Source organism: Melanotaenia boesemani, chromosome 10 (assembly GCF_017639745.1).
Source record: "Melanotaenia boesemani isolate fMelBoe1 chromosome 10, fMelBoe1.pri, whole genome shotgun sequence".
In the NCBI taxonomy this organism is placed as follows: Eukaryota; Metazoa; Chordata; class Actinopteri; order Atheriniformes; family Melanotaeniidae; genus Melanotaenia; species Melanotaenia boesemani.
Genome location: NC_055691.1, coordinates 25,170,485 through 25,197,322, shown reverse-complemented (window position 1 = coordinate 25,197,322; position 26,838 = coordinate 25,170,485). Strand labels below are relative to the sequence as shown.

General features: G+C 37.3%; 2 protein-coding genes across 2 annotated transcripts; one reads left to right on the top strand and one right to left on the bottom strand.

Annotated features, from left to right (window-relative positions):
• The first annotated feature begins 11,412 nt into the window (after nt 1–11,412).
• On the top strand, nt 11,413–22,945 carry smad3b (SMAD family member 3b). The gene is made up of 9 exons (XM_041996699.1): nt 11,413–11,928; nt 15,943–16,136; nt 16,228–16,362; nt 16,702–16,776; nt 16,869–16,919; nt 19,722–19,934; nt 20,055–20,192; nt 20,312–20,456; nt 21,293–22,945. The coding sequence occupies exons 1-9, from the start codon at nt 11,726–11,728 to the stop codon at nt 21,414–21,416; spliced, it is 1,278 nt and encodes a 425-aa protein (XP_041852633.1). The 5' UTR covers nt 11,413–11,725; the 3' UTR covers nt 21,417–22,945.
• Nucleotides 22,946–23,096: 151 nt separating this feature from the next.
• aagab (alpha and gamma adaptin binding protein) lies at nt 23,097–26,503 on the bottom strand. The gene is made up of 10 exons (XM_041996700.1): nt 26,303–26,503; nt 25,871–26,061; nt 25,678–25,774; nt 25,507–25,596; nt 24,747–24,830; nt 24,567–24,646; nt 24,282–24,369; nt 24,038–24,142; nt 23,895–23,944; nt 23,097–23,789 (listed from the first exon to the last, which is right to left on the bottom strand). The coding sequence occupies exons 1-10, from the start codon at nt 26,394–26,396 to the stop codon at nt 23,712–23,714; spliced, it is 957 nt and encodes a 318-aa protein (XP_041852634.1). The 5' UTR covers nt 26,397–26,503; the 3' UTR covers nt 23,097–23,711.
• Nucleotides 26,504–26,838: the final 335 nt, after the last annotated feature.

Here is a 26,838-nt window from a genome sequence, read left to right as displayed (position 1 = left end):
CCTAAAGAGTAGAGATAAAGACAGAGAGGAAAGCAGTGAGCGGTGCAGCAGATCCCCCCCTCCTCTCCTGTCCTCCCCAAGGGGATCGGATGTTCTCAGCCGTTATAAGCAAGCAAAGCTGGCGGCCGGCAGACCGTCTGGCTCCAGTGCAGCCCGGGCACACAGACAATGCCAGACCTTCTGTCATGAGGTTTGCTTTCACTGAGGTCAGCTAAACAAGCCTCCAGGCCCTAAACAGAGCCATGTGCACACACTCCTCCATCCTCATACACAACGCAAATCTGAACACTCAGTTTAACTTACTTTTTTTCCTCTACCTTAGGCAACAGTGTCAGTCTCTTGTTTGTGTTGTCTGCATCTGTGTTTGCAGTGTCACTCTGTCTTAGAGTCAATGACCTCCCTCTCCTTCTTGAGCTCAGAAAAGAGTCCACCACTGAACCTGCTCAACATACTCCACATACTGCGGCGAAAGCATTACTGTACGTTGTTGCTACTATTTTGTTTACCATATGTCAACAGCAAGCATCAGAGTGATCTGCAATAACCAGTAGTATCACAGTCATTCAAGTGTTGACAGCTGTTGAAAGGTTTATTAAGTAACTAGAGTTTTCATGCAAAATATTATGGTCACTCATCAAAATATCAAAGCTTGTTATAGACCTAACAAAGTTCTGCTTTACAATAAGTACAGTTTGTTTGTGTTCCACATGTAAATTTTATTTTTCCCAGTCACGTTACTATGAACTTCAGTTCGGTCAGCAGCCAACTGATTCAGAGAAGGTATAAAGCTGGGAAATAAAACATCTTCAAATATTGATGGTAAATAAATAAACAAATAAAATATTGACATGAAGTGGTCTTGTTCAGACCTGCTCAAACCAATCTCAGACACGAAAGAGACAACTCTGATGAACTATTTTATCTTCCAACCCTAAATACAGTCCCCCCCCCCCTCATCTATCTGTTTTATATTGTGTATTTTATATTTGTTAGTCTCATCCCTTCTTCACATCATAAAATGATTAAACCTGATAAATGTAGGTTTCCTTATTTCTTTACTGAGACATTACAAATTCTAAGATATTTCATGTTTTCTGCCTAATTTGGACCTCCACTAAATTTGAACAATGTTTTGCTGCACAGCATGCATTTGTTTAGACAGTCCTTTCCTGCATGACCAATTTGATGCTCAGACACACATTTTTTGCATTTAGCTACTTCTGTAATTCAATCCCACATTTAGCCTTTTTGTCCATAGTAAGAAAAGCAAGTTTGTTGCAACTGTGTTTTATTGCAGTCAAATACCTGAAGGGAGGCATGGAAGCGAGAGGAGGCCTTGGATGATTCTGGTCTCCCATGTTCAGGGATGCACCAACATACCTGCATTTAAAAGAGTAACATTTTGTGAGTGAGTTATTCCAGTGAGGTCTTCTTTGTAGCCTGCTGTTTTTGATTTCACAGTCCATACCCGCTCCTCTCTCCCAACAAGCATCTCAGTGCAGACTCCTGCTCCATTACCACCTCTATATGACACAATGATATTCAATCACCTCATGTTGAAATGGCAACATGCACCACAACAGGTGTTTACCCTCGCTTGTCTTTCTGTACGAATTCTGGGTTGATTTATGATCGATGGGAGGAAATTGGAACAGTGTTAAAGATTGTAGTGTGTGGAGTATTTATTTTATTTTATTTTAATTATTATAAAAAAAAACAATATATCTCATAGACAGCTTCTGCTATAGTGCACCATGTCCAAAGATGCTTGCAATGATGTGCACTTTAACTAAAAATCTGTGCAAAACATTAAAAAACAAAATCACGCTGTTCCAGCATAATTGTGATGTTTGATTTATTTATTTATTTAATTTTTTGAATGACAATCCCACTTTCATTTTGAGTCTGTCACAGCTATCAAAATAAAAGTTAAAAATAATGTTTAAAACAACACTGGAGTCTAACTATGGTGCTTTACGTATATAAAATACTCAACACAAAAGATTTGACCCAGAAAAACAAACAAACCAGTCATTTCACAATGAGAAGCCCACAGTGTTGCCTCAAGAGAAATCAAATAAATCCATACGCAAAAGTTTCCTTTCATCCTCTTTCCCCTTTGGCCGGGTCCCACTCTGCTTTTTAGTCCATCTTTCCTTTTTGTATCTCCTTCTCTTACTTCTTACCCCCCCCTTTCTTTTTCTTTTTTTTTTATCACTGAAGGAGCTGCCCTTGGATTACTGGGGCTTGTGGAGGTCTATCAGAAACATGTGTGGAGGTTTGGAGGCGGCTGATGGGAAGTCCTTTATGAAGCTGCTCGCCCTGGTTTCTCCCAAAGAGCCTGAGCCAGTGGGGGAGAAAAACTCTCAGCAAGTTCAAAGACAGAAACCTATTGGCTTTATACAGGATATTATTTTCCACTGAATGGATAAACAGGAAAACTTCTCACACTTAAGCAGTTCTCTATAAAATACAGAAGCCAGTTGGAAAACAGGATTGTTCAGCCCTCTTGGAGTCAACACAGCATTCAGTCACTTTTAACATGGGATTTGCCTTTTAACTGATCCTGTTTGTGTTTGGCTGCAGATTTTACAATCAGAGACTTGACATGAAGAGATTTTAGGTGATGACATATAACTATGAATGATTATGTTGAAACACAACAGTAATCATTAAAAAAAACTGTAGTAAAACCAGGATATATTATCAGGTCTGTTGACTGATTATGTCCCATCACATCACATTACATCATAGTAGCTAAGTGTGAAAAGTATGTGTGTATGGCACACACTGAATTTAATTTCACTTTGAACTCCTCATCTTAAGAACATAAACATATATTACAATGCCACCCTGTGGACTCTAACTGTACTGACTGCATAAACTTAGACAAAGCTTTTATGAGTATTTTCAAAGCATGGAAATGAGCAAACACATACTGAAACACTGCATGAGTGTGAGAGTGTTGGATTTGTACATAAGATAAACACATTTTATTTTGACACATGAGAGTACTCAGATTTTATACTTCTTCACATCTCATTAACAAAAATGCTGTGAAACTCTGAAGCAGGGGTCACTCCTGTCCTTGAAGGCCATCCTGCAGGTTTTAGATGTTTCCCTGCTGTAACACACCTGGTTTAAATTAAATGATTATCCAACAGTTGTTAATGACCTGTAAGTCAGCAGGTGTGTTGGACAACATATAAAACCTGCTGAACAGTACAGTAACCCTTGAGAATTTGACTGTATTTACAAATGCAAGACAAACTTATATAGAACTACTGACATTTTTTGTCCCCAAAATTTTGTTCTTGAGCACAAAAACCATGCCATGTTCATGCTAACGCTCCTCTGTTCCATTACAGAGGAGCGTTAGGAGGAACATGGCATGGGTAATCCACACTTCCACAGCTATACAGAGATTTTAAAGCTGCATATGACATGAACCACATAATGTCTTTCTCAGAGAAGGCCTTGCCTATTTTCTCAAAATGATCCCAACCACATTCAGCATTTCTTGTAACCATATGGTGCTACTGTAAAATAATCACAAGAGGAAATGCAGAAAATCTTTATCCAGCAACAACAGGAAGCATTGGGCCTCATTTACCAATATCCTTTCATGAATCTTCTTAAATTTCTTCTTATGTTGTACTTGAGAAGTGTTTTACCAAAGCCCTACATCAGATTTATTAATATGGTCATAGACCACAGAATTGTTTCTTATCTTTCCTCTTGGTGAAGTGAATATTAATCTTTCACAGATTGAAAGGATAGAACAGCCAGCTCTACTTTGCATAAAATGCCCCCAAAAAAGTTGTGACTTGCAGGATGTGTGCAAACAGAGGAGAACAGAAGAGGAAAAGTAACAAATAAAATGACAAAATGATGAATGAAAACACAAAATAAGAAAATGTGTGCAATGAAGCCTAATTTTCCCCATTTCAAAGTGTTTACTATGTCATAAATAATCATATGGTGAGTTTAAATAATATAAAAACAGCTTTATATACAAGGTCTTTTTTTTTTGTTGTTTTTGTTTTTCTAACTTGTCCTGTTCAGCATCATAGCAGCAGAATGATGGCCTGGCTGCTGTGTTGTGCTGAACAAACTTGCTTTGCCAAGGGGAGCTTCATGGGTATAAGGCTCCTCTTTATAATCTAACTTTTTCTTTTTCTTTTTCTTATTTATTTATTTTAAATTATGGAATTTATGTAATCTTGTTGGACATGACTGAAGGGGATAGAAAAAAAGAAGAATGAGAAAGATACAGTAGATAGAAGGCAACAATCTTCAGTCCAACCTACACCTGTAGAGAAACATAACAGAGAATTTCATACAGTTTTTACAGGTAAACTAAGCTGACAGTCATCAAGGGTTCCTCAAAAAAATAACCAAGACAGCAACAACAACTTGTATCACAACAACAACCAAAGAACCAGAAACACACACACACAAAAAAAACTAAACAAAGGTAACTCTTAGTGCATAAACTCCCTGGAAAACTCAGTGGTTGTGTCAGCATGTAGAGTATGAGGAATGCGGAGTGATCAGAGATGAGTGTGATTGTGCAAATGTGACCATGCCTCTATGGATGCTAGATGGTAGACTAGGGATGCCCAGAGACTCGATTGATCAGCTACAATCCCAGAGCATGAGCCCAAGCCACCCCACCACGAAGTCAACCCTGGACCCACCCAGAGGGTGGCAAAGGAAGCCCCATGGGTTCATGGAGACAGGCCCCGGCTGGCCAAGATTGGCATCCACCGACCCCGCCAGGCACCGCCCATCCAGGCCAGCCAGAGCGAAGGGCCCAGGGCCCCAACAACACACCAGCCCAGGAGGACCAGACCCCCCCAGACAACCATCTAGGGCCAACACTCACCCCAGTGTTCCAGCTGCATACCCGGGAAACTAGGGCATCATCAATCACCCTCCCATCCTCCTACACCCACCATTTTCCACCAATGAGTCACCAGCAGTCAATACTGTGGACATTATTTGCAGCAAATATCAAAAGTCTGTGGCCTTCTCCCGTTACCAACACACTTCATTTCTTTCATTCTGCTTGGTGTGAATTCACCAGTTACCTTATGCAAGTTTAAAAAAAAAATCTGGCCTTTCTGCTTATCGAGTACTAACCTCCCGAGGAATGCTGCTGAACCAAGAAAAGCTCCTCTGGGTCTCAATTTTGGCAACCAAGCTCACTGTGAGCATGCGAATGGTCCAGAAAGAGAATGGAAAAATCCACGGCATTTGGGTACAGCCATGTCATAAAGGAAACACTAATGAGCCAGAGGTTTTAAGAGAGGGAGAGGGGGAGGGAGGAAATGGTTTACATATGGATTTGAAAGGGCACAGGCATCACAACTATGTTGTGTATTTAATGAAGCAAAGTAATTCTGGTTTACATTTCTCTCCCCTGCTGCTGCTGCAGCTGCAGCTGCACTGCTCGTCCTCTTTTCACACTTGCATCAGTTTTATCTAAAATTTTTATGTTATTCACGCAAAAAAAAAAATTGTATGTTTGTGTCTTGCTGAAACACTGAAGAGATTCATATGATGGACCATGCATCACTGAGTTTTCTCACTTTATCTTTGTTTCTTCAGACTCTCCATGTCTCTGTATATGTGGCTACCAGCACTAAAACCAATAATTTGAGATCTGTTTTATGTCTTCTTGCTAAGCTGCTTGAGTTCAGTGAACGTATGGCTTGACCAGAGGCTGTGCATAATGATAAAAGCAGACTATTGCTGAAGATTACAAGAAGCCTGATTGCTTTCTTTTCCTTGAGCCACTTTGAATTACCTTCTAAGCCACATTAAACTTCACTCCCATTACAAAGATAATAAGATTGAAGTTTTAATGAGTTATAGGTAATACCAAGTATCATTCAGTTGATTTATCTACACATAAAACACATTATGAAAATTAGAACTGGTAAGAAAATCTGAACAAATAGTTTAATTACAACTGGGATAAGAATCTAACTCTAAAACTAAAAATCATTACCACTTAAACTGTTTTTACCAGTTTTGAAATCGATACAAAAAAGTACATTTTTAATGTACCTAAAAGTGTACTTTAGGATTTCTCTGAATTACCTCAGTTAATGCAATTTTATGTTTAGTAGAAATGACTTATGATTTATATTACAATTACAATGATATTTATTTGATATGTTAATTTTATATTCAAACAGATGTGTGTGTGTGGGTGTGTGTGTGTGGGTGGGTGCACGCACTGTTGAAGAAGTCCATGCACATCTAACAAAACCTACAGAAAAAGCAACCACAGTGCATTCCTTCTCCTGCAGCTTCCAATTCATCCTTACACTTAACGCTCACTATAGCCACTTCTACAACAAATCCCAGATACTGTCATGGTTATCACAGACCCCACACTGTTATTACTGCTAAAAGACCCTTATGTGATAACATCTGACTTTGCTATAATGATCTGCCTAACCCTGCTGGTTCACTTTTATGTACCAACATTACCATGGAGAGCATTTTTCTGTTTTGTATGGTTTGTCCAACAGTAAACGCTGCCTGGAGCAAAGCATTTCAGTGCCCGCTGAAATATCTTGTTTGAAGGCTTTTCTTGACATCATCATACAATACATTTGCATATTGCCTGACTGTTAGCTACTTTGCAATCTTGAACTAAGAATGAGCAGCTGTCTCAACCAAAATCCGCACATTCATAGGGATTTTTAAAAGCAGGTTTCCCTTCCTTATTTCTCAAAAAGCAAAACATTCTTTTAAGAAATAATCTAATTTCCTTCATCAGTTAATTTTCATGTGTGATCTTGCCTCAACTGCTAAGCAGTACAGCGTGCACACAACTTTTCTGACAGTGTGAGAGGTGATCTGATAAGAGAATAATCATATATTCATGTTCGAACAAGTAAAAGGCCTTGTTAGGTTGTCACAGCCTTACTTTGTCCACATCTACTGACTACACAACAACATTGCAAAAATTATGTTTCTAAATATTTTCACCCCCAAAAGAGTAAAATACATTTGGATGTGAATGTTAATCCAAGATGTACATAAAAAGATTATTTTCATTACAAATGTCAGTGTTGCAATTTACAGGCTGAGAATAATAATTTTTCTAAACATTAAATCTCTTTTAATTGAGCTGAAAGCATTGGCATTATGAACTGCAAACAACCAAATCACAACAGATGAATGACAAGGGTAGGATCTCCAGTCATCATTAATCATTGAGGAATGTGCTCATCTACTTCTAGATTTTTAAACTTACTTCAAATTTTAGATTTGAAATGTTTTACTAAGGTAACAACAGTAAATATACTCCTGCTAATGGAACTCAATTTCATGATACAGTAGAGAGAAGTAAAAGTTCACAAGTGCTTGCATACTATGCTAATGAGAGCACTTTACAAGGAAACACCAGAAACAGTGATGAGTCCAATAAGAGCTCTCTACTGCCTGCAGCTCTCTCTCCGAAATAAGCAAGTTTTAATGTTCAAGAGTAATGCTTAATTATCCATACATGGCCATTTACAAGCACATTGCCACAGGGCTTCAGCTTCACAACAGTCTAATAGAAGATAGCATGATTGCATGCAGTCAGAATTATTCACTGCATTACCCACGATCCATAGCATGTATTAACACAAGCAATTTCATGCATACGGATACAGTGGGTCTTAGCAGGGGAGCCTCTGATTGCTTTGAAACTAATTTCACAATCATTAGTTTTGGTGATGCTGTGAGTGACACAGTGCATTTACCAGATTTTAGAAAATGACAAGTTCCACACACTTTATGCAGGAAATTTCGATTCCTGTGAAGTTGTGTGTTATCAGAAGAGACGATGACAAAAGAAGTGAAAGCAGTTTCAGGAAATCTTTTGTTTTATTAAAACTGCTCTTTCCAAATACATACCAATAGAATAATCAAATAAAATGAAAGGTAATGATTCTTTTCTTCTTTCTGTCACTTAAAAGATCCATCCTAAATAAAGGGAGAGGTCTGTTACAAATAAAGGGTTAAGAACCTAAGGTGTAGGCCACACAAAAAGCCATTTTGCCTCGAGGTGAAGTTAATGATTCATAGCGAAATGCTGCTTTCCATATATGTAAGATGAGATATTTTGCAAAGCCTCTGGATCAACTTAATGCTGTCATGGGTCATTGTTCACAATAAACATGTAAATTGTGTTTAGGATGTAGCATATAAGTTAATGGTTTAATGGCACTGATTCACAAATAAATTATAATCACAGTGTGTTGTATGAGTTAAAGCTTGGATATGTGAAAAATAGGAATAAAGCTGGGAAAACAGCAAGCAGGGCAGAAAGGGCACATTTTAAAATGAAAACATTTTCATCATGAACGTTTTTATTAAGAACTCTTCCAAACAGTCATTTTGTTGAAGTAAAAAATAGCAGGTGCTTTTTTTCCTATGATGGCTCTGCTCTATTCAAGTGACCTAAAATGTGTGGCGGAGTTCAGTCATGCACAATGCAGGAATTCTGTAACATACTAAAACTAAATGGAATTAATTTATTTTTGCTTGATCGTGTTGTTTTTAGGATGCACAGGTGAAAAACTGGAGGAATGTTGCTCATATGAATTCTTGTGGGGAAAAATGAAAAACCTTCCAGAAGATTTGTACAGTATGTGTTGTATAAATTTCTTAGAATTTTCTATAAATACAATTTTAAATATTTTTTTAAATTAATTTTAAAATGTTTTTATTTGATTTTTAGTTTTTACCAATTGCATATTAATGATACTTTTTCTGTCTGTTATACTATTTTATTTATCTTTATGTTCTTTAATTAAAGTTTAATATATTGTATATTATTTAATAACTGTGATACTGCATTAATTATTTTTCTGCATATGCCATAGTCTTATTATTAAAATTGTAAATTCAGTCTTGTTTTCTAGTTAAGTACATTTATCAATCAATAAAAACACTTTTAAATTAAATTATTTGTATGAACGATGCTATTCAAATTAAGTATGATTAAAAGTTAGAATATGTACATCCTGGTACTCATCTGTGCTCTGTGGCATAGAGTAAATACATGACTTGAATTGTAGCAACAGAATAAATCCACTAGGTGGAGATGTGTTATTTATTTTCTTTGAAGTATACTCAGTTTCAGCCAAGTCAGTGACTTTAGAATCATTGTAATAAATTGGACCTTTTGCCTTTTGGTGCTCTTGATGTACAACTTCAGAAATTATCTAAAGACAATATTCTACAGTTAATGAATGAGAAATAAGTACTACAGATGTAATGTTCTATAATCAATTATATAAAGCACAATTTAATGATTGTAATAAAGTAATCAGTTGTGTATTTAAAAAGAAAAGGAAAAAGGGGATCACGAAACAACAAGAAACAGTGAGGAGGCAGGCTGAGAAAATGATCTCCTCTATAGATCTGAAACCAGAACGATGGAGGGAGGTTACTTCTGCCCCAGATTTGGAGTTGCCACTGTCTGGAGAGAGATTGATGGCTGCAAGCAACAGATAACAGCTTGCAGTGTGAAAAGAGATTAAAAAAGGAGGCAGAGATTGTAGGGGGAACTGAACCCCACCCACATGGAGCTGTCTTGAATGGCCATGTGTACTTGTAACAAACTGCAATTAACCGCTCAGGCAATTACAGGTTAGTGGAGGTAAATGTGACCTAGTCATGTTTTATTTTAATCATACAATATACAGGAAGGTGCAATTCATCCAACAGAAATATGCTTATAGCAGATCTGTCATTGTAACTGGAAAGCGTGTTGTAACAATCAGTCATTTTATATTTTCATATTAATTCAAAGCTCTTATATCTCTTTAAATGTCACCACAATTTGTCCATATGGACACACAGAAGACTATTTGCTCCAGCTGCCATTCAGGACTTGTCTAAATATTGATGTGACAGCAGACCAGCTGATTGGGCCCCTCCATAGTCATCATGCTTGTTTCCCACACTAGTCCACGAGTGGTCCTTTACAATGCCATTGTTATCCATCAGATTGCCTGCAAGCATTACTTATTCAGCCAGCCATCATGCCTTTTGTCCAAAATCATTCTACACCCTGTCCCTGAGACCTTCTCTGCCCACTGTGACCCATCTGCCCCCCTGTCTGACACATACTGCACGAGCTCTCCATTTTTTTCTCACACGAACACTCACACAAAAGCTCTCTACACCAGCTGTCCAGTTCCTGTCCCATGGTAGTAAAAGGTGTCAGTCCCAGAAGAAACTACCCAAGTGTACCAAAAAACAAAAAACAAAAAAAAAAAAAAACCGAAAAAAAAAAAAAAAAACCAGTGCTCACAAAAGCAGTAAAGTCTTTTAAGCTTTGATTTTGCCTAAGCAGAATAACTTACTCATGTTTATGCACTTGATATACTTTGTGCTGTTGGGGTAAACTGTTTAACTGCTAGGTGAACAAAGCAAGACATCTGAGAACAGGGCTGTAGAAAGCGGAGAAAAGATAAATTTCTGACACATCAAAACCAAATTAAAATTAGAATGTGAGACTAAAAAGGTCTATAAATCTATTATTAAAGTAATAATTATTAATAACTGCAACCATCTCAGTGTTTGGTGATGACTAGTTTTGCAGAACATACTCTTTCACTCTGTTATGCTGACTCTTCAACAGGAAGTCACAAAAGTGTCCTTTAATATTACCTTTCAGGTGACACTGCCAAAATAGCTGTAATATTTATTTAAGGGAGCATGAAGGAGCTGTGCCAAAAAGGTGCTTAAAAACAGAAGGCAGTCATTGATGGAGATTATAAATAGAAAGAAGGAAGCTTGGATCATCCTTTAGAGGGATATTTATGGTACTAACACACTGCTGTTTACTGGAGGCAGCCATGGAAGCGCTTATCAATAATACCATAAAATCTCAAATACCACTGGATGCATGGTCACCTCCCTCATCCAGTTCTGGAAAGATGCATCTGAAGTGAAATTAAATCACTTTTATGAGGGGATCAAAGGGATTACTCCTGGGGGTCTTCTATTCGTGGACACAGTAAATGCAAGAGTTGGATCACTTTTCAGTGTTGACATTTATCTGATTACAGTTTCTTTTCCATTTCTTTAAGTATGATGTTGATAAGATATATAAACGAGGCGTTCAAATGGTAAAATTATTTTATTACAATCATTACTCGATATAAGAGAAGGTTTAAGAGGACAATAAAATGCTTTATATATTGTATATTGCACATGATTTGGCAGTAAACACAAATAACCAAAAATTAGTTCACCACATGCATTTTTGTTTACAGTGGAACTGAAAGTTTGCTGGAGACTTTCTTCCTCCTTCATCACTGTCGTTAATTTAGCGTGGGTAATGACAAAGTTATGTCTTGAACACTTGCATGTTACAGGTGGAGGGCAGACCAGCTGACTCAGAGGCAGTAGGAGGGGCAGGCAAACAACCTGCTTGGTTGCCGGGGGTGCTGCTGCCGCTGTTCTCTGACAGTGTCAACCCGAACGGAGTGAACCTGCGACGCAAGCCGCTTCTGCTGAGCCTCGGGCTGCCTCCAGCCATTCGTCTGTCCGGGAGATCAACCCAGCACTCTAACTAGCTGCATTTATTTATTTTTTTTATGGTCATTCTTTTTAGGGAACTGCAAACTGTGCTTTGTGTCCTCTGGACTACCAAATACATAAATCAGAATACTTTATGTAGTTGATTTAAGTGCAGTTTAAAATGTCTATATTACCGTTCACTCCTCCAATTGTTAAGCGGCTACTAGGCTGGAAGAAAGGAGAGCAGAACGGGCAGGAAGAGAAATGGTGCGAAAAGGCTGTCAAAAGTCTGGTGAAGAAGTTGAAGAGGACGGGACAGTTAGACGAGTTGGAAAAAGCCATTACAGCACAGAATGTCAACACGAAATGCTTAACCATACCCAGGTAAAGAAATTGGGCTTTAACTCACTCCCTAGTACAAGTTAGCTAATCTAGCAAGCTAGTTGCTAATGACATTTTCGTTAGCCATGCTAGCTAGCTAGTTACATATAGCTAATATTAGCAACTAATTTTTTTTCAACTAATTTTGTGATCATGTAAGAGCATGTGATATACTATATTATTAAAAAGGGAAAACATGTTTTATGTTACACAATAGCCTTTGCGAGAATTGATGGTTATTAGCTTTAGCTAGCTGACTAAAAACAAACAGTCCTACATAGCTAAAAGAGCTAACATTAGCTCAACTTAGACTGTTCATTGATAACAACCATGTTGTGTAAACATGTAACCTTCAGTTATCTGTATGTATTAGCTTTGAATACATATAATTATCAACTACGTTACAGTTATACGATCTGATGCGCTTCAACCCATAATTTAAGTCTGTATAACAGCTGTTTTTCAGGGTTAGTTTGCACAGTAAGTGACCTGTGGACTAACGATAACCTTAAAGTGAGAATTGTGTATCCGTGGGGGAATGTGATGAACAGTAGTAGTTAATGTTTCTCTAATGTCAAAGCAATTGTTCAGAATGTGTTAGGCAAGTTTCACCTGCTTACACCCATGCTTCAGTACATCCATCGCTGCGTGAGCATTCCCACAGTTAATGTGTGATAAGCAGGAGAAGTAATTTGGCAGAGCTAAACCCTGACTCACACAGGATATTTAGACTGGAGAGTGTGCGCTCTGGGAAAGTTGTATTTGGAGTTCAATTTGGGATTCCCCATATGGGATACTGATCTGTCTTAAGAAAATAGTAAATCAGGTATGAGGCGAACTTGCCCAGTTTGATAGTGCACTGTGCAGACATCAGTTGTACTTCAGCTGGTTTGAATGAATGGACAGAAGTAGATGTACTTTAATAATTAAATTAGTCAATAGTAACAATGAAAATGCAACTCATTCAGAAGTTCATAATACTGGACAGAAAATTTATTACAATTATACTGCATAACTTCCTGAGCATTTAAAGTTTTTAATACAGACTTATTTTTGTCAAAGGTGAGTCCACATCTCGGTCTTACAGCCTTTATCAATATATATATATATATTTCTCAAGGGAATATTGAAAAAATCAATTTGTAAGCCAAATTGCTAACAAAGCTGGGATTCCCCCATTATGGTTTATGCTGAGGTCAAAACATGGGCAGTAACCTACATTAAAAACTTTTTCTCAGTTCTTAGGAATGTGCTCCAGGCTTTAGGGAGGGTGTGGGCCACTGTTTGGATATTAGTTCAGTCTCACTGGGTTTTGAGACTGCCACTTCACAGAGCTCAGCTGTCTTGCTCTCTCTAACTTTAATACACTGAGTAAATGATTTTTGTACTTCATTTGACCTACATTTTGCGATACTTTCATCACCCCCTTCAGATTTGGTTTAGAGGGAGAGGGGGTTTTATCAGCAATTTAAGCAATCAAGTTTGCTCTTGTGCAAGAATGGATTTAATCAGCAGGAAATTTTGAAATATGTTTTTTTTTTTTTGTCATTTGGTATTAATGGACAGATTTCCATTGACTTGGTGGATGAAAAGACAAAGCTCAGCCTTACTGATGCAAAGTTATATATTCTTTTTTGGATAAATAAAGCAGTACTATAGTTCCAGTACTGGAATATCAGCAGTTGATTATGCTGTGTAACACAGAGTTTCTAACTGACAGGGGAAGCCATATTATCCCACAAAACAAAAACTGGATTTGTAAAATAAGTATTATTGATTTTTAAACACAGTTTTTGGTTATTGACACAATACCACAAGATGCACCCTGAAATATCACATGTATAGATGCTTATTTATATAAATTCAATTGATTGAAGGATGGGATCAAGACAAAACATAGCTGTTGCCATTTTCCTATATGTTTTGCATACGTAGACATGCTGGCTAGTACCTCTGCTGAAGTCTCTTTCCCCCCAAAAAAACTTTTATGATAAGAGGTGTTGGACTGCTTTATGGGTGCTTTTGAATCTCAGGTAGGTGGTTGTTTTCACTCTTCTGTTGAACAGCAAGGTGGCCTTAGTTCTGCTGTGCGTCAGAGTGACAGACCAATGCCCTGCTCAGGGAAGACTCAGCAGAGGCATGGGAACGCTAACCTCACCTTACCATCTGGGTTCAAGAAGATGAGCCTGAATTAGGGATGGGCATTTAAAGTCGACTAGTCAGGCCTTTCAAAATTTATTAGTTGATTGGATGTGATGTTATCAGTAATGAAATGAAAAATGAAATGGGGATCTGAGTAACATCACAGAGTCGGAATACAAAACAAGGTAATAAGTGTAGAGACAGACAGTACATTGCAAAACTTTTACAGATTATTTATGACAGATGACACTCCTGAATGATTTCAATGAACTTATACAATGTTATATGACTTAAATGTGACTTTATTTGGAGATGATTTGGTCATTGTTATTTTAGTCTACTTTTATTAAAATGTCAAAATATCTTGTTTTTCTTTTCTGACACAAAGTATGGTTTGTGTTTTTAATGCTTTTTTTGTACCTTGGTTCATTTAGCAGTAGTATGACAACGAAACAAAGCATGAAAAGCTGTCATAGAACTTGCCTTCCTTTACAGGAGGATCAAGGAGTTGAACAACAGATGGCATTGGCAACACAAAGCGTTGTGCTCTGTTTCAATGTCATCAAATTAGTCTGAAATTACATGAGAAGAAAAATCGCCTAAAGAACTGTTGCAAATTGAAACCCGCTTGGTACCTGGAAAATCTAGGAAACTGGTTGGGAGAATTTATTGATTTTAATGGACAGATGAGCTTTAGTTTATATGAATGTATTGATACATAACTGCTCTTTGCATCCCCCCCCCTTCATTTTCAGTGTCCAAAGCATTTGCATAGTGCTCCACATCTTGGAAGGCTGAGGCATGAGAAATTTATATTTCTTCCCTAATAACTAAACAGTCGTCTGAAGGATGGAAGAAAACAAAGAAAAATAAGAAAAAAAACTACACATCGGCCCCTCCGTTTGTTTAAGCCATTTGTATTACATGCAGTGTACTTGTCAGGCTGTATATTGTGTAAGTACACAATTACTGTTACAGAATTACAGAACTATCAGTAGACTTTGTTTCCTGTGCATAGTTTGTATTTTATTTTTGAATTAGGTTTCCATAAGATCCTTTCTTTGTACCTATACTAAAATAATTTGAATTGGTCAGACATAAGGTGAATGTTCTGATGTTTTGCCCTAACAATAACACTTAGCTGCATGGGGCAGTTCTTCGATACAAAATCTAACAAATCCTTATTGAGTTTGGTAGGAAACTTACAGATCGCTTACAGGCTCTGTTTTGAAATTCAAAACATAGTTTAAGTTAAACCAAAGGAATTCTCACACAAGAACACTAGCAATTTTTTAGGAGAAAGTCTTGACAACTAAGTCTCACCTTCTTCCACAGTGGCTGTTCACACAAGTACATCACAGTGGGAGGCTTTCTTTTGGAGATGTGCTCTGCCGGCTGAAAAAGGCATCAAGGGCAAGATGCAGGGGAATGACTTATCTAAAGTTTTTATGACACAACACGCAATGCAGAAATTAGGCTTTTGACATCACTTTTTTCTTTGCAGAATTTAATAATGGAAAATAGTAGATGTGACTCGTTATTTTGTTGGTATTAGTACTGCATGTATCTTCACGTATCCACAGTAGCTGGGAATGGGTAAAAAGCAGCATCCAGGTCAGCAGAAAAAAATAAATAAAAATCTCACAAGCACATGCTCAACTGTCAAGCTGTCAATGAAGGGTTTGGATTATTTGCTGACATGTTTATACATGGTCTCACTCACTGTGATGTTCCAGGTTTTATCAGGAGGCCTGGGTTTTATTGTTTTCTGAGTGGATTGTCATTCATTTCACTCCAGAATATCTCTAGAACATGTGCGGACTCCAGTGGATTTGTGACAGTGGCTGTAAAGAACTTGCTGGTTGTGTCTTTCAGGTCATTAGATGGACGTCTGCAGGTTTCCCACAGAAAAGGTCTTCCTCATGTGATCTACTGCCGCTTGTGGCGCTGGCCAGATCTGCAGTCTCACCATGAGCTGAGAGCTGTCGACCACTGTGAATTTGCCTTTCACACCAAGAAGGACGAAGTGTGTGTCAACCCCTACCACTACCAGAGGGTGGAGACGCCAAGTAAGTAACTGACTGCTTGCTACATGATAGAAATCATTGGATGCTTTTGACAAATTGTGTACAAAATTGAAGCTGCTTTTTGTGTTTCCAGTTTTGCCCCCTGTCCTAGTGCCACGCCACACAGATATACCCACTGATTTTCCACCATTGGACGACTACAGCCCATCCATCCCTGAAAACACCAATTTCCCTGCTGGCATTGAGCCTCAGAATAACTATATTCCTGGTGAGAGGAACTGTGAAGAAAACAATTTTAAACTTTAAAGTCCACAATATTCTTTCCTTTTTCCTGAGAGATAATACAGTTTGTTACTTGCAGTGTATAAGAGTTTGACAATGGTTGAAATGAGTAACTGCAAGCTGAAACATTTCTCTGGGTAAACACCTCTGGATAATACTGTTTACACCTTGTCTTATCATGCTTTATTATAGATCAACTGCTTCTTTTTGTTTCCATAGGCACAAAAATGTGTTTCCGTTGCTTAAAATATATCAGTCAGCAGGTTTTAAATGTTATCCTGATTAGCAAAAACGAAAGCGTAATCTCTGTATTTTCATCCTACAGACACTCCCCCGCCAGGTTATTTGAGTGAAGATGGTGAAGCAAATGATCACCAACTCAACCGCAGCATGGACACAAGTGAGTGCACACCAGCAAAGCCTGTACTTTTCTAAGTACACTTTAACAAGCTCATAAACCTGCCCTCTATTTTCCTTCACTGTTTTGTTAAGGTTCGCCAAGCCTGTCACCCAATCCTGTGTCACCCACAAACAATAATCTTGGTAAGTGAAATCAAAAGCGTGATTTTTTTATTACTGAGATCATTTGCACTTATTTATTCAGTAACAAATACATGAGGCAGGATACATGTTACACATATCTGCCATTGATATCTAATGACATTTTTTTATTTAGCTTTGCAGTTTTTGCTGCCTGAGTTGCTAAAAATCATGGTGCCACACCCTAAACAGTAAATGGTATAGCGTGGCGTTTTTGTGTAACGAATTGGAGCTGCTTTGTATAATACTTAGCAACTGTAATAACAGCATTTATTTAAAAATATATACTGAATAATTCTAGGGTTTGTTATCAAATAGTGGAAATAAAGTGCAAATACAGAAAATAGTTCATCCTAGGGCAGTAGTGTTGTTCATCTGTACATTAATCTAAAATGGAACAAAAACATTTGACTCAGATGTGTCCACTGGAAATAAATTAACATTTGTCAGTAGGGCTGGGCGATATGAACCAAATCTTATATCTCAATATTTTTTACCTGAATCGCGATATACGATATATATATCTCGATATATATATTTTTTTTGTCAAGTAACCAAAGCCTTCAGTGCTAAATATACTTTTATTAAGGATTAGCAGCACATGTGCATTAAACAGCTGACTGAAATTAAAGTACCTTTATGTTAAATTAAATGCTCCTAAAACAAAATACATTAAAAATACTTTTCAATGACCATAACAAAAATACAGCTATGCAAAAACAAAAGAAAAGATGCTTTTAACTCAAAACAAGATATCTCTATATAAACTATATTCCCTCCTTCTATATTGCGTCTGATAAAGTCTCGATATATTTGAAAATCTCGATATATTGCCCAGCCCTATTTGTCAGTGTATTTACACATTGGCAGTTTTGCTTATTTAGTTGTATTTATTGAACAAACATAGCCCTTTTTAAACTACCATATTCCACATTGATTTGTCAGTTTTCTGCCATTTTTGCTTTAAAAAGAATAGATTCAACCAGTCATTAGCTACATTTACATTGACAGATATTTCATCTAGGCGTTAGTAATCGGTCTGATCAGAGATTACCGCTGACCTGTATGCATAGATGTTTGATAAAATGATCCGATCAGTTGTATTTACATGATAGATTTAATATGATTGTAAAGCTTTTGACATACTAGTTCAAAAGAAGAGGGAGTTTCTTTTTTCCCCATTTAAAAATTTTTGACCATTTAGACGCTTAATGCTTTCAGTTTCTAACAAAAATATTTAGTCCGCCACAGTTTCGTTCTGTTTTTACTTTATTTGTACCTTCTGTTGTCGTTGATTTGAGTTGTTTAATCTGTAAAGCACTTTGTAACATTTTTAAAAAGTGCTCTATAAATAAAGATTATTATTCTTACTGCCACCATTTTTCACCAGTCTTCTCTGAAACTGATCGGACCAGCTGACATGTTTACAATACACAATTTTTTGCATTAATATTCCTATTGGACATTCAATCAGATCAAAAGTGCCCCATGTACACACAGCTATTGTGTGGGCTATTTGAATATATACCACGCGCAAGCATCACCCATTCCTTCATTCAAATGTCGGGCTGTATGACAAAGCAGAAATTGTGAAGATGATCAAAGTAAATGTATGGAAAAATAGGGTAGGAGTGCTCCTTTCTGATGTGGTGAAACCTTTTTGTTCTCAGCAAGTCAGTTAACTTTCCCGTTGTGGTTGGCAGTGGTTAGAGCTGGCAACCAGCTCATCTCCTCTTGTTAACTTAATCATCTTGTGTGGTTTTCTCTTTTTTCAGTTTTGTGGGGGCTTCACTGTTTAGATATATTTAGTGTAAGAGGCTCCATGTCATAAAAGTAATTAAAGTTTGTAAGGTTGTTAGATGTTATGTGGGGTGTTTTTTAAAGATTATGCAAAATCATTTCCCAAAAAAGGATTTACTTGAATAGGCAACTTCTGCATTGTTTATTTTTGTAACCCTGCATGTGTTAGGACCTTCAGTGCAAACTGAAAGACTCAGTAGCCATGGTATGAATTCAGATTTATTTACTGAGCATCCCTTTGACTCCAGTGGCTAGAGCGCAGTGTATGATGTAGATATGAAAGTAAACTTCTACAAACAGGACCATTTCTGCAAACTTCTTAACATAATTTTTTTTTGTATTTTTCCATCTCTAAATAATGTTTACTACACAGCTGAATGTCAGTATACCAAAGCAAGCACATCTATCCCTTTTGTAACTTTAACCTACAAGAATGCCTCATTCTCCAGCATTAGACATTTTCTCAGTTACTCTAGATAAAATTTTCTTCTTTTGATTTAAGATGTTGCAACTCACCAGCATGGTTAGCAAAGTCTTAGGTTTTCAGTAATTGTGTTGTTTATGTTACCCCAGTGTCTAAACTTGAGAGTCGTTAGGGTGGTAGTTTGAGATGGATGAATATTATATGAGCAGTCAGTGCATGACATCTGAGAGGCTTAGACTTGAGACAGTAACAGTGTATAGTGCAAATGGAGTCTTTGCCTTGAGTTTCTCTGTGTCAGTGGAAAGGCATCTACACACCACTTTTTTTTTTTTTTTTTTTTAAATCAATGTGGAAACCACTGCAAAGATATCATTTAAGAGGGAACAAAAGGCACCTCTTGTCTGATCAGTTACTTTCTGGGACCACAAAGGACTTGAAAAAGACAATTTGAAAGAAAACTAAAAGAGATGGTAAACAGCTTCTATCTTAAGAAAATTATTTAACTTCAAAGTAGTTGGCCTGTTATTGTAGACCTAGCCTGAGCTTACATTTTAAATGTCTCTTCATCTCCACCAATCCAGGTTTACAACCTGTGACGTACTGTGAATCTGCCTTCTGGTGTTCCATCTCCTACTATGAGCTCAACCAGCGTGTTGGAGAGACCTTCCATGCATCCCAGCCTTCACTTACAGTAGATGGATTCACAGACCCCTCCAACTCTGAACGCTTTTGCTTGGGCCTGCTGTCCAATGTCAACCGCAACTCAGCAGTTGAGCTCACACGCAGACACATAGGTACTCATTTAGTTCCAAAGGGGCTACATAACCTTTGATTTCATTTGCCTTTTATGTTTGTGCTTGATATAATCAGCAGGTTGTGTGCTAACCTCCAGTCTTTCGTTATTCCCTTTCTAGGACGGGGTGTGAGGTTGTACTACATTGGGGGGGAGGTTTTCGCAGAGTGTCTTAGTGACAATGCCATCTTTGTTCAAAGTCCGAACTGCAACCAGCGCTATGGTTGGCATCCTGCCACTGTGTGTAAAATACCACCAGGTCAGTGTGACATTGATGCACACAAAGTAGTATGGCTAGAACAAAACTATGTTCTAATAAACCAGACACTCATATGTCTTTTTCTGCATTAATGAGTCTTGTAATCAATATCTTGTTAGGTTGCAACCTCAAGATTTTCAACAACCAGGAGTTTGCTGCCCTCCTCGCCCAGTCAGTCAACCAGGGTTTCGAAGCTGTCTATCAACTCACCAGGATGTGTACCATTCGCATGAGTTTTGTGAAGGGTTGGGGAGCCGAGTACAGGTAGTATTCTGTAAAAACGTCAGTTGACTATCAGACATCAAATATGTAAAGGTAGAACTGAATTCTCTTACTGTGACACTGCTTAATTTTTTAAGAGCAAATTTTCTACAAGTGTGATGAAATGAAGAAGAAAAAAAAGAATAAAGCTTTATTATTTTTGGAAATTATAAAGGATTTGATTATAAATGACATTATGTGATTACTTGATGTCCTTAAATTGTGTGATTCAGAAAGCATCTTGTAGTCAGTAAAATCTTGAAATGAGAAAAGAATCTGCGTATTCTTAGTCTGGGTAGACATAGGTATTATTAAAAATAAAATCTAACCACAAACTAACATTTTAATTGAAATCCTACTAGATATAACTTAAGAGTATATTTTGGATGTTTCAATTTAATCTGGCAGTTGTGCAGAAGTGACTTAAGAAAAAGGAGGGTAATGGGGGAGGGTGCAGCTGTGAGCTGGCAACAGAAGAAGAATGCAGCAGGCATGCAATGGTGTGGGGGACATTGAGTGGGAGGGTGAACATATTTCAGACTCCCTTTGCATAGGGGATTCCCACTGTGCTGTGAGTTGTGCGTGTTGTATTTCTGGCACCAAACACCTTGGAGGAAAACATCTTTGGTAAAGACTTGAATGACTTCAAAAATAGCCTGCTGAGTTGGCTTCACTGTTGGTGCTATGCAAAAATACTTAGAAGGCTTTGACTTAAAATTACATTACCAACTGTAAGTACTTGTCTCACAGTGACTTCCCATTTATAATACCACAATGTAGTATAAACAAAGCTATGGTGATGAGATATTGTAACTCTGGTCCTTCTCTCTATCTTGCAGACGTCAGACGGTGACCAGCACCCCCTGCTGGATAGAGCTACATCTCAATGGTCCCTTGCAGTGGCTTGACAAGGTCCTCACACAGATGGGCTCTCCTAGCATCCACTGCTCTAGTGTGTCTTAAGACAAGTAGTCTCATCCACATAACTGAATGCAAACCACATAGGAAAAGGCAAGTATTTCTGTGTGATATAGAAAGAGACACCTCTCAGAAAAGCATCAAAAAAGCATCAAAACACCTTTCATCACATATGTCACTTTTAGCATCATTCAGTGTCTCCATTTAAGTTATGTTTGAACGTGTCCGTTCTTTAGTTTTTATGTGCAAGACAGCCACATGGTATTTTCTGTGGGTGTTAGACGCCGGTTCCTCCCCACCAAAAAAAAAAAAAGAAAAAAACACATTTTCAAATTACTCAGACATTGTTATTCTTTGTCATTTAATTTTTTTGCTCCCTAAGATGAAGTCATATATTTGTAGCATGGCCATCTTCAAGTTTCAAGGCATTTTTAATTCTATGAATTAACTGAGAATAAGAATATGCTTCCATCATTGGTGTTTCAGTGTCCAACTACTACTCTTCAAACTCACTGAACTGTGAGGATAATTTATTGATTGATCCTTGAAATAACGGGGAAAAAAAACTTGTGATTCACTAGAATATATTTAATATTTCAAGTACAAAGTACTTTCCCTTTATTCATTTGCATTAATGAAAACATCAAAGGTCTAATAGATACTTTGACTATTTTATCTATGACATAAGAACTAAAATATAGTCACCTTTGTTTCTGTAAAAGATCCCTTGTATGAAAACTATTTTCCTCAGCAAAAGAGACATTTTATAAGTTATTTTTGCATATTGTCCTGCATGGGAATATATTTTTATTATTGCCTCAATACGATTGTACATAAATATTTATAGCCTTTAATTTCACCTAGATGCATTGCTTGAAATAGTGGACCTGACTGAACTTTAGCATGAAGCTAGCTCACAGTAAGATTTTGCTTCAATCACCTCAAACTTGGCCTTCTTAAATATAACTCGGGTCAACTTACTGTATCGGCTATTAATTAATTTCATATGTAATACCGAATGAGTCATCAAAGTAAACAGATTGAATTTTGACACCATGTGATTTAAGTGTGAAGGGCACAAAGACCAAGGCTAGTGGTATGTGAAATGAAAACAAAAAAAGCAGGTTTTCTTCATTAACAATACACCATGCTCTTTGTGAATAAATGATGCACTTCCATTTTGCTGTGCTGATCTGTGTAACGCTTAAGTTGTAGTGGTAATCTGCTTGTCCAGTAAACACTGTATATTAAATGTACATTGATTTAATATAAAGCATGTGTAATACGCTTGCTGTCCTTAGTCACGGTCTCTGATGCAACCACGTTAATCCTGCACTTACAGTTCACTAGACTGAGGCACCAGGTAATCTATAAGTTACACAGTGCTTTATTAAAACTTCTTCTGTAGATAGTTGGTAGATCTGTATCAACTCGTGTTCGATGATGTCCTTAGTTGGTTCTCTGTTCGAAGTCTTACGTTTTTTTTTTTTGTTTTGTTTTTCCATGTAGCCTAATATTTGTTCTCAAATTACCATTGTTTTAAATGTGAAATTTTAATAAACAAAAAGAGCAACGGGTTGTCTTTTTTTTTTCTTTTTACACCAGTATCTGTTATTCATTGATTAGAATTAAATAAACCCCTTTGTGATGAGTCATCTTCTTATTCAACTTTAGCCTTTAGTTGGTTCCTTCACAGGTCAAAATAGAACAAATACACCCAATACATCTGAATGACTCATTTTAATTATTGCAGAAATATTCCAATTTAGCACAAGTTGGAATTAGTCGAGTAGTATACACCCATGTAGTAGGACAGTGTTCATGATAAATACACATTCACTAAAATAAAAAAAAAAAAGAATAAATCACATGGTTTTATGTTTATTGGTCTAGATGTGCATTAAATCTGTTACAACTGTTGCTTCAAAGAATAAGGCACATATGTAACAAATAAAAATACATATGGCCACTCTACTTAGAGAAATGCATGAAAGCCCATATTAAATGTCTGCCACCTGGATCACCATCTTGGTTCTCTTAGGGCACAAACATAGTGAAAGACCCAAGGAAGAAGACTGAGGATCAGAGCCACTCACTGGCTTCTCCTCTAAAAAGGATATCCATCAGATTTTTTTTTATTTTATTTTTTTTCCCTCAATGCACAGATCACTTCATATCCAAAAATCAAAAGCTTCTAAATACCACTATGCCTACAGTACCATCTGTAAGCATCTCCACTTCCAATCATGAGCAGGACGTCATCAGGCGGTGAGTCTTATGTGAGGCCTGGGAAAGGCAGGAGGATCAGGAGAAAGAAGACTGCACTACTGGCAGTTGCTTCTAGCTTTCCTCACCTGATGATAACCCATCTATCTCATCATCATCACCACCAATGGCCATCCAAAAGGCTTTTGCCACCTGGAGAGCAAATAGGTCATTAATTTTTAACCAGCAGAGGTTTCCCATTAAAAAAAATGTTTGCGTTCCAAATGATCTGATCTAAAACTGATAAGAGTTACTTACCTTTTCAGCATGAACTTTCCTCTGCTCGTGTGGTAATGTGGAAGCTTTATCTGAAGGATGAAAGTCCAAAAAGACCAAATCACGCCAATGATACATGACATCAGGAACGCAAATATTTAACCTTCATGCCGGTTGCCAGTTACCTTTCATCTCCTTTAATTTGGTAAAAAGGCGCTCAAAATTATCCACATCTGCATCACCAGTTGTAAGATTGGCAAGCTCCTGAATGTCTAAATCAGTCATAGCATCTGCAAGAATCAAAAGGAGATACAATATTTGTATATGCATGGTTAATTGTGCTGGCAAAGAGATTTAGATTAGTTTGGGAAAATTACTTGGAGACACAGGCAAAAATTTAAAAAATTCTAACAGAAGATTGTTGCGTACCAACTGCTGAGTCCACCTGTGTGTTGGTGTTTATGCCATCTGTCTGGCTAACCTCCTCATTAGTGCCCTCTGCAGGCAAGGTGGAGGACTGCCACAGAAAATGAGAGTTAACATGACAAGTCTTATTTAAAAACTTTTTTTATGAGAATGATACATTATGTAAAACTATACACTGCATGTAAGACGTTTACATTTTATGACAATTGCTTCTTCTTTTTTACATAAAAAGCTAATGTAAATGGAATATGATGAATACAATAAAAATGAAAAGGGTTACAAAATTACCGGTGGGTCTTGGCAGCTGCGTGGGTTATTATGTCTGGAGGCCACCAAACTGCTCATTAGACCAAAGCCCTGATTGTGCCCTGTTAGATGAAGATAATAAGCTATTTCTATAGATCTATCCTTCTATACACTGGGACAGATCATACACAGCTGAATATGCAACTGGTTATTTCAACTCACCATCCTTCATCTCCACACTGGACCACACATTGGCATTCAGAGCCTGAACAATTCTTTTCACCCCTGTGGATTCTGGAAAATCATCTGAAAAAGGAAACAACAATAATTACTAATAAGAAAAGATATCGTAAAGATTGAAAATGTAAACATGAGTCATTTAGAGAATGTAAAATTTGACATCATACTTTAGTGTATTTAACCTATAAGAGCCCGACGTGACATATTTGTCACATACAGTTTGAGACATTTTGCTTCAATTTATGATATAAACTTTGCTCAAAATCCTGTTGAACACAATCTGATACTTGTCTTCTGTCCCCTAAAAGAAGCTGAAGACCATATTATAATATTTTTAATATATCACATGGTAATAAATGGTAGATATCCCCCCCTCCAAAAAATGTATGCAAAAATGTTGATTTCTAACTCAGGATAGGGATATGTGGGATATCTTCTTTTAAACTGCATTAAAAAAGGTCAGATTTAGCCAAGAATCAGCTTGTAAATGTTAATATCCTGTTTGAAATAAACCTATAAAACTAAATGAATGGTCCACCCTCCCTTTTTCTTTATTTGTCTCTTTTTCTAACAGATCTGACTGCTTTTAACCAAACAAAACAAAATCTAACCAGGAACACCAGTTGTAAACTAAGTATTTGGAAAACATTTTGTACATGATGGTGCTCCTGTCCCAGCATGCAACACAATATGATGTACCTTCACATTCTGTAAAGTAATTTCTGCTACTTGTAAAACTCACCCTCCTCATCTGGCAGCTCCTGTGGATTGAGCTCCACAAGTTCAAATGAATGAGCCAGACACCACTGTTGTGCGTCATGTCTAGTGATACCTTGAACACAAATTAAATAATTTGCTTAATATAATAACATCACCCAAACTGTATCAAAACTGTCTGCATACGGTAACTAACCATTTTCACAGACTTTGTCACACACTAGTATGAGCACCTCTGGGGCTAATTCTTCCACCACTGAAATCCACGGGTTGAGCTTTTCCAGACCATCTTTCTATAGACACAAAGCACACTCCATGTAAGCTACAAGGATATCACCAAGCAGGCTGCTGAGATTTTTCGAGATATGGGTTATTCTTGAGTTACATACCACTTTACTGTCAAAGTAAGCGATGAAAGCCTGCGTGGACTGTGCAATCTCTAATGACATTTGAAAAGTGCTAGGTACCACACACAATCTGACATCTGCTGTATAGTATTTGTTGTTGATGGTCCAAGCATACCAGGCTACTGTTTCATCTCGCTTGGTCGGCTGGGGCAAAATATTCGTATTGAGGATTTCTAAGGCAAACACACATTTGTTATCACACAAGCAAAGACACAAACCAAAATTTTACCGCGTTAAAAATAGAATTTGGAGCAGTTAACTCCTCCTGACAGCATTGGGAAATTAGGTATCAGCCTATATTATAACACGCAGGGAATTCCAAATGTAATCCGCAGTACTAAGAGTAAGTTAGGCTTGTTTGTTTAACATTAGCTCTTCTGCTAAATCATGCACAGAATGTTTTAAATAACTTACGTTTTATCAGCTCTTCTTCTTTAAACACGCTGTCACAGCTAGTGACAAGTACACATGGGAGTACGGTCTCTGTGTTTTCACCTGTCGCTGACATATTTAATAAATCTAAGAAGGCTTTTTTTTTATCCTGTTGCGGCTAGCTTGCCGAGTTGCTAACCAACTTGAAGAACCTTTCAACTTTGACAGGACTTCCGCTGCACGTTTCTTCCGGTGTAACGTCATACAGAAAAACTGAGCAACCTCGTTTAAAATCTGGGCTCGTAGGCTTGGTTATTAACATCCGTCAATACGTTTATTGGCGTTATTATGAAGCTGTTTATAACGCTACGACAATATTAAAAATGTATATACTGTGTAAACTGGGCGACAATCCTACATAATGTTAAAGTAGTTTGGTAAATTAACCCCCAGTGTAGTCTTATAGGCTAAACGGTCTTTTGATAGAACACGTTATCATATACATTTTTATAGATGGTTAGAGTTACGTACAGGTAGAGACTTGTCAGGGAATTTCTGTCAGTCGTAGTGAAAGGTGG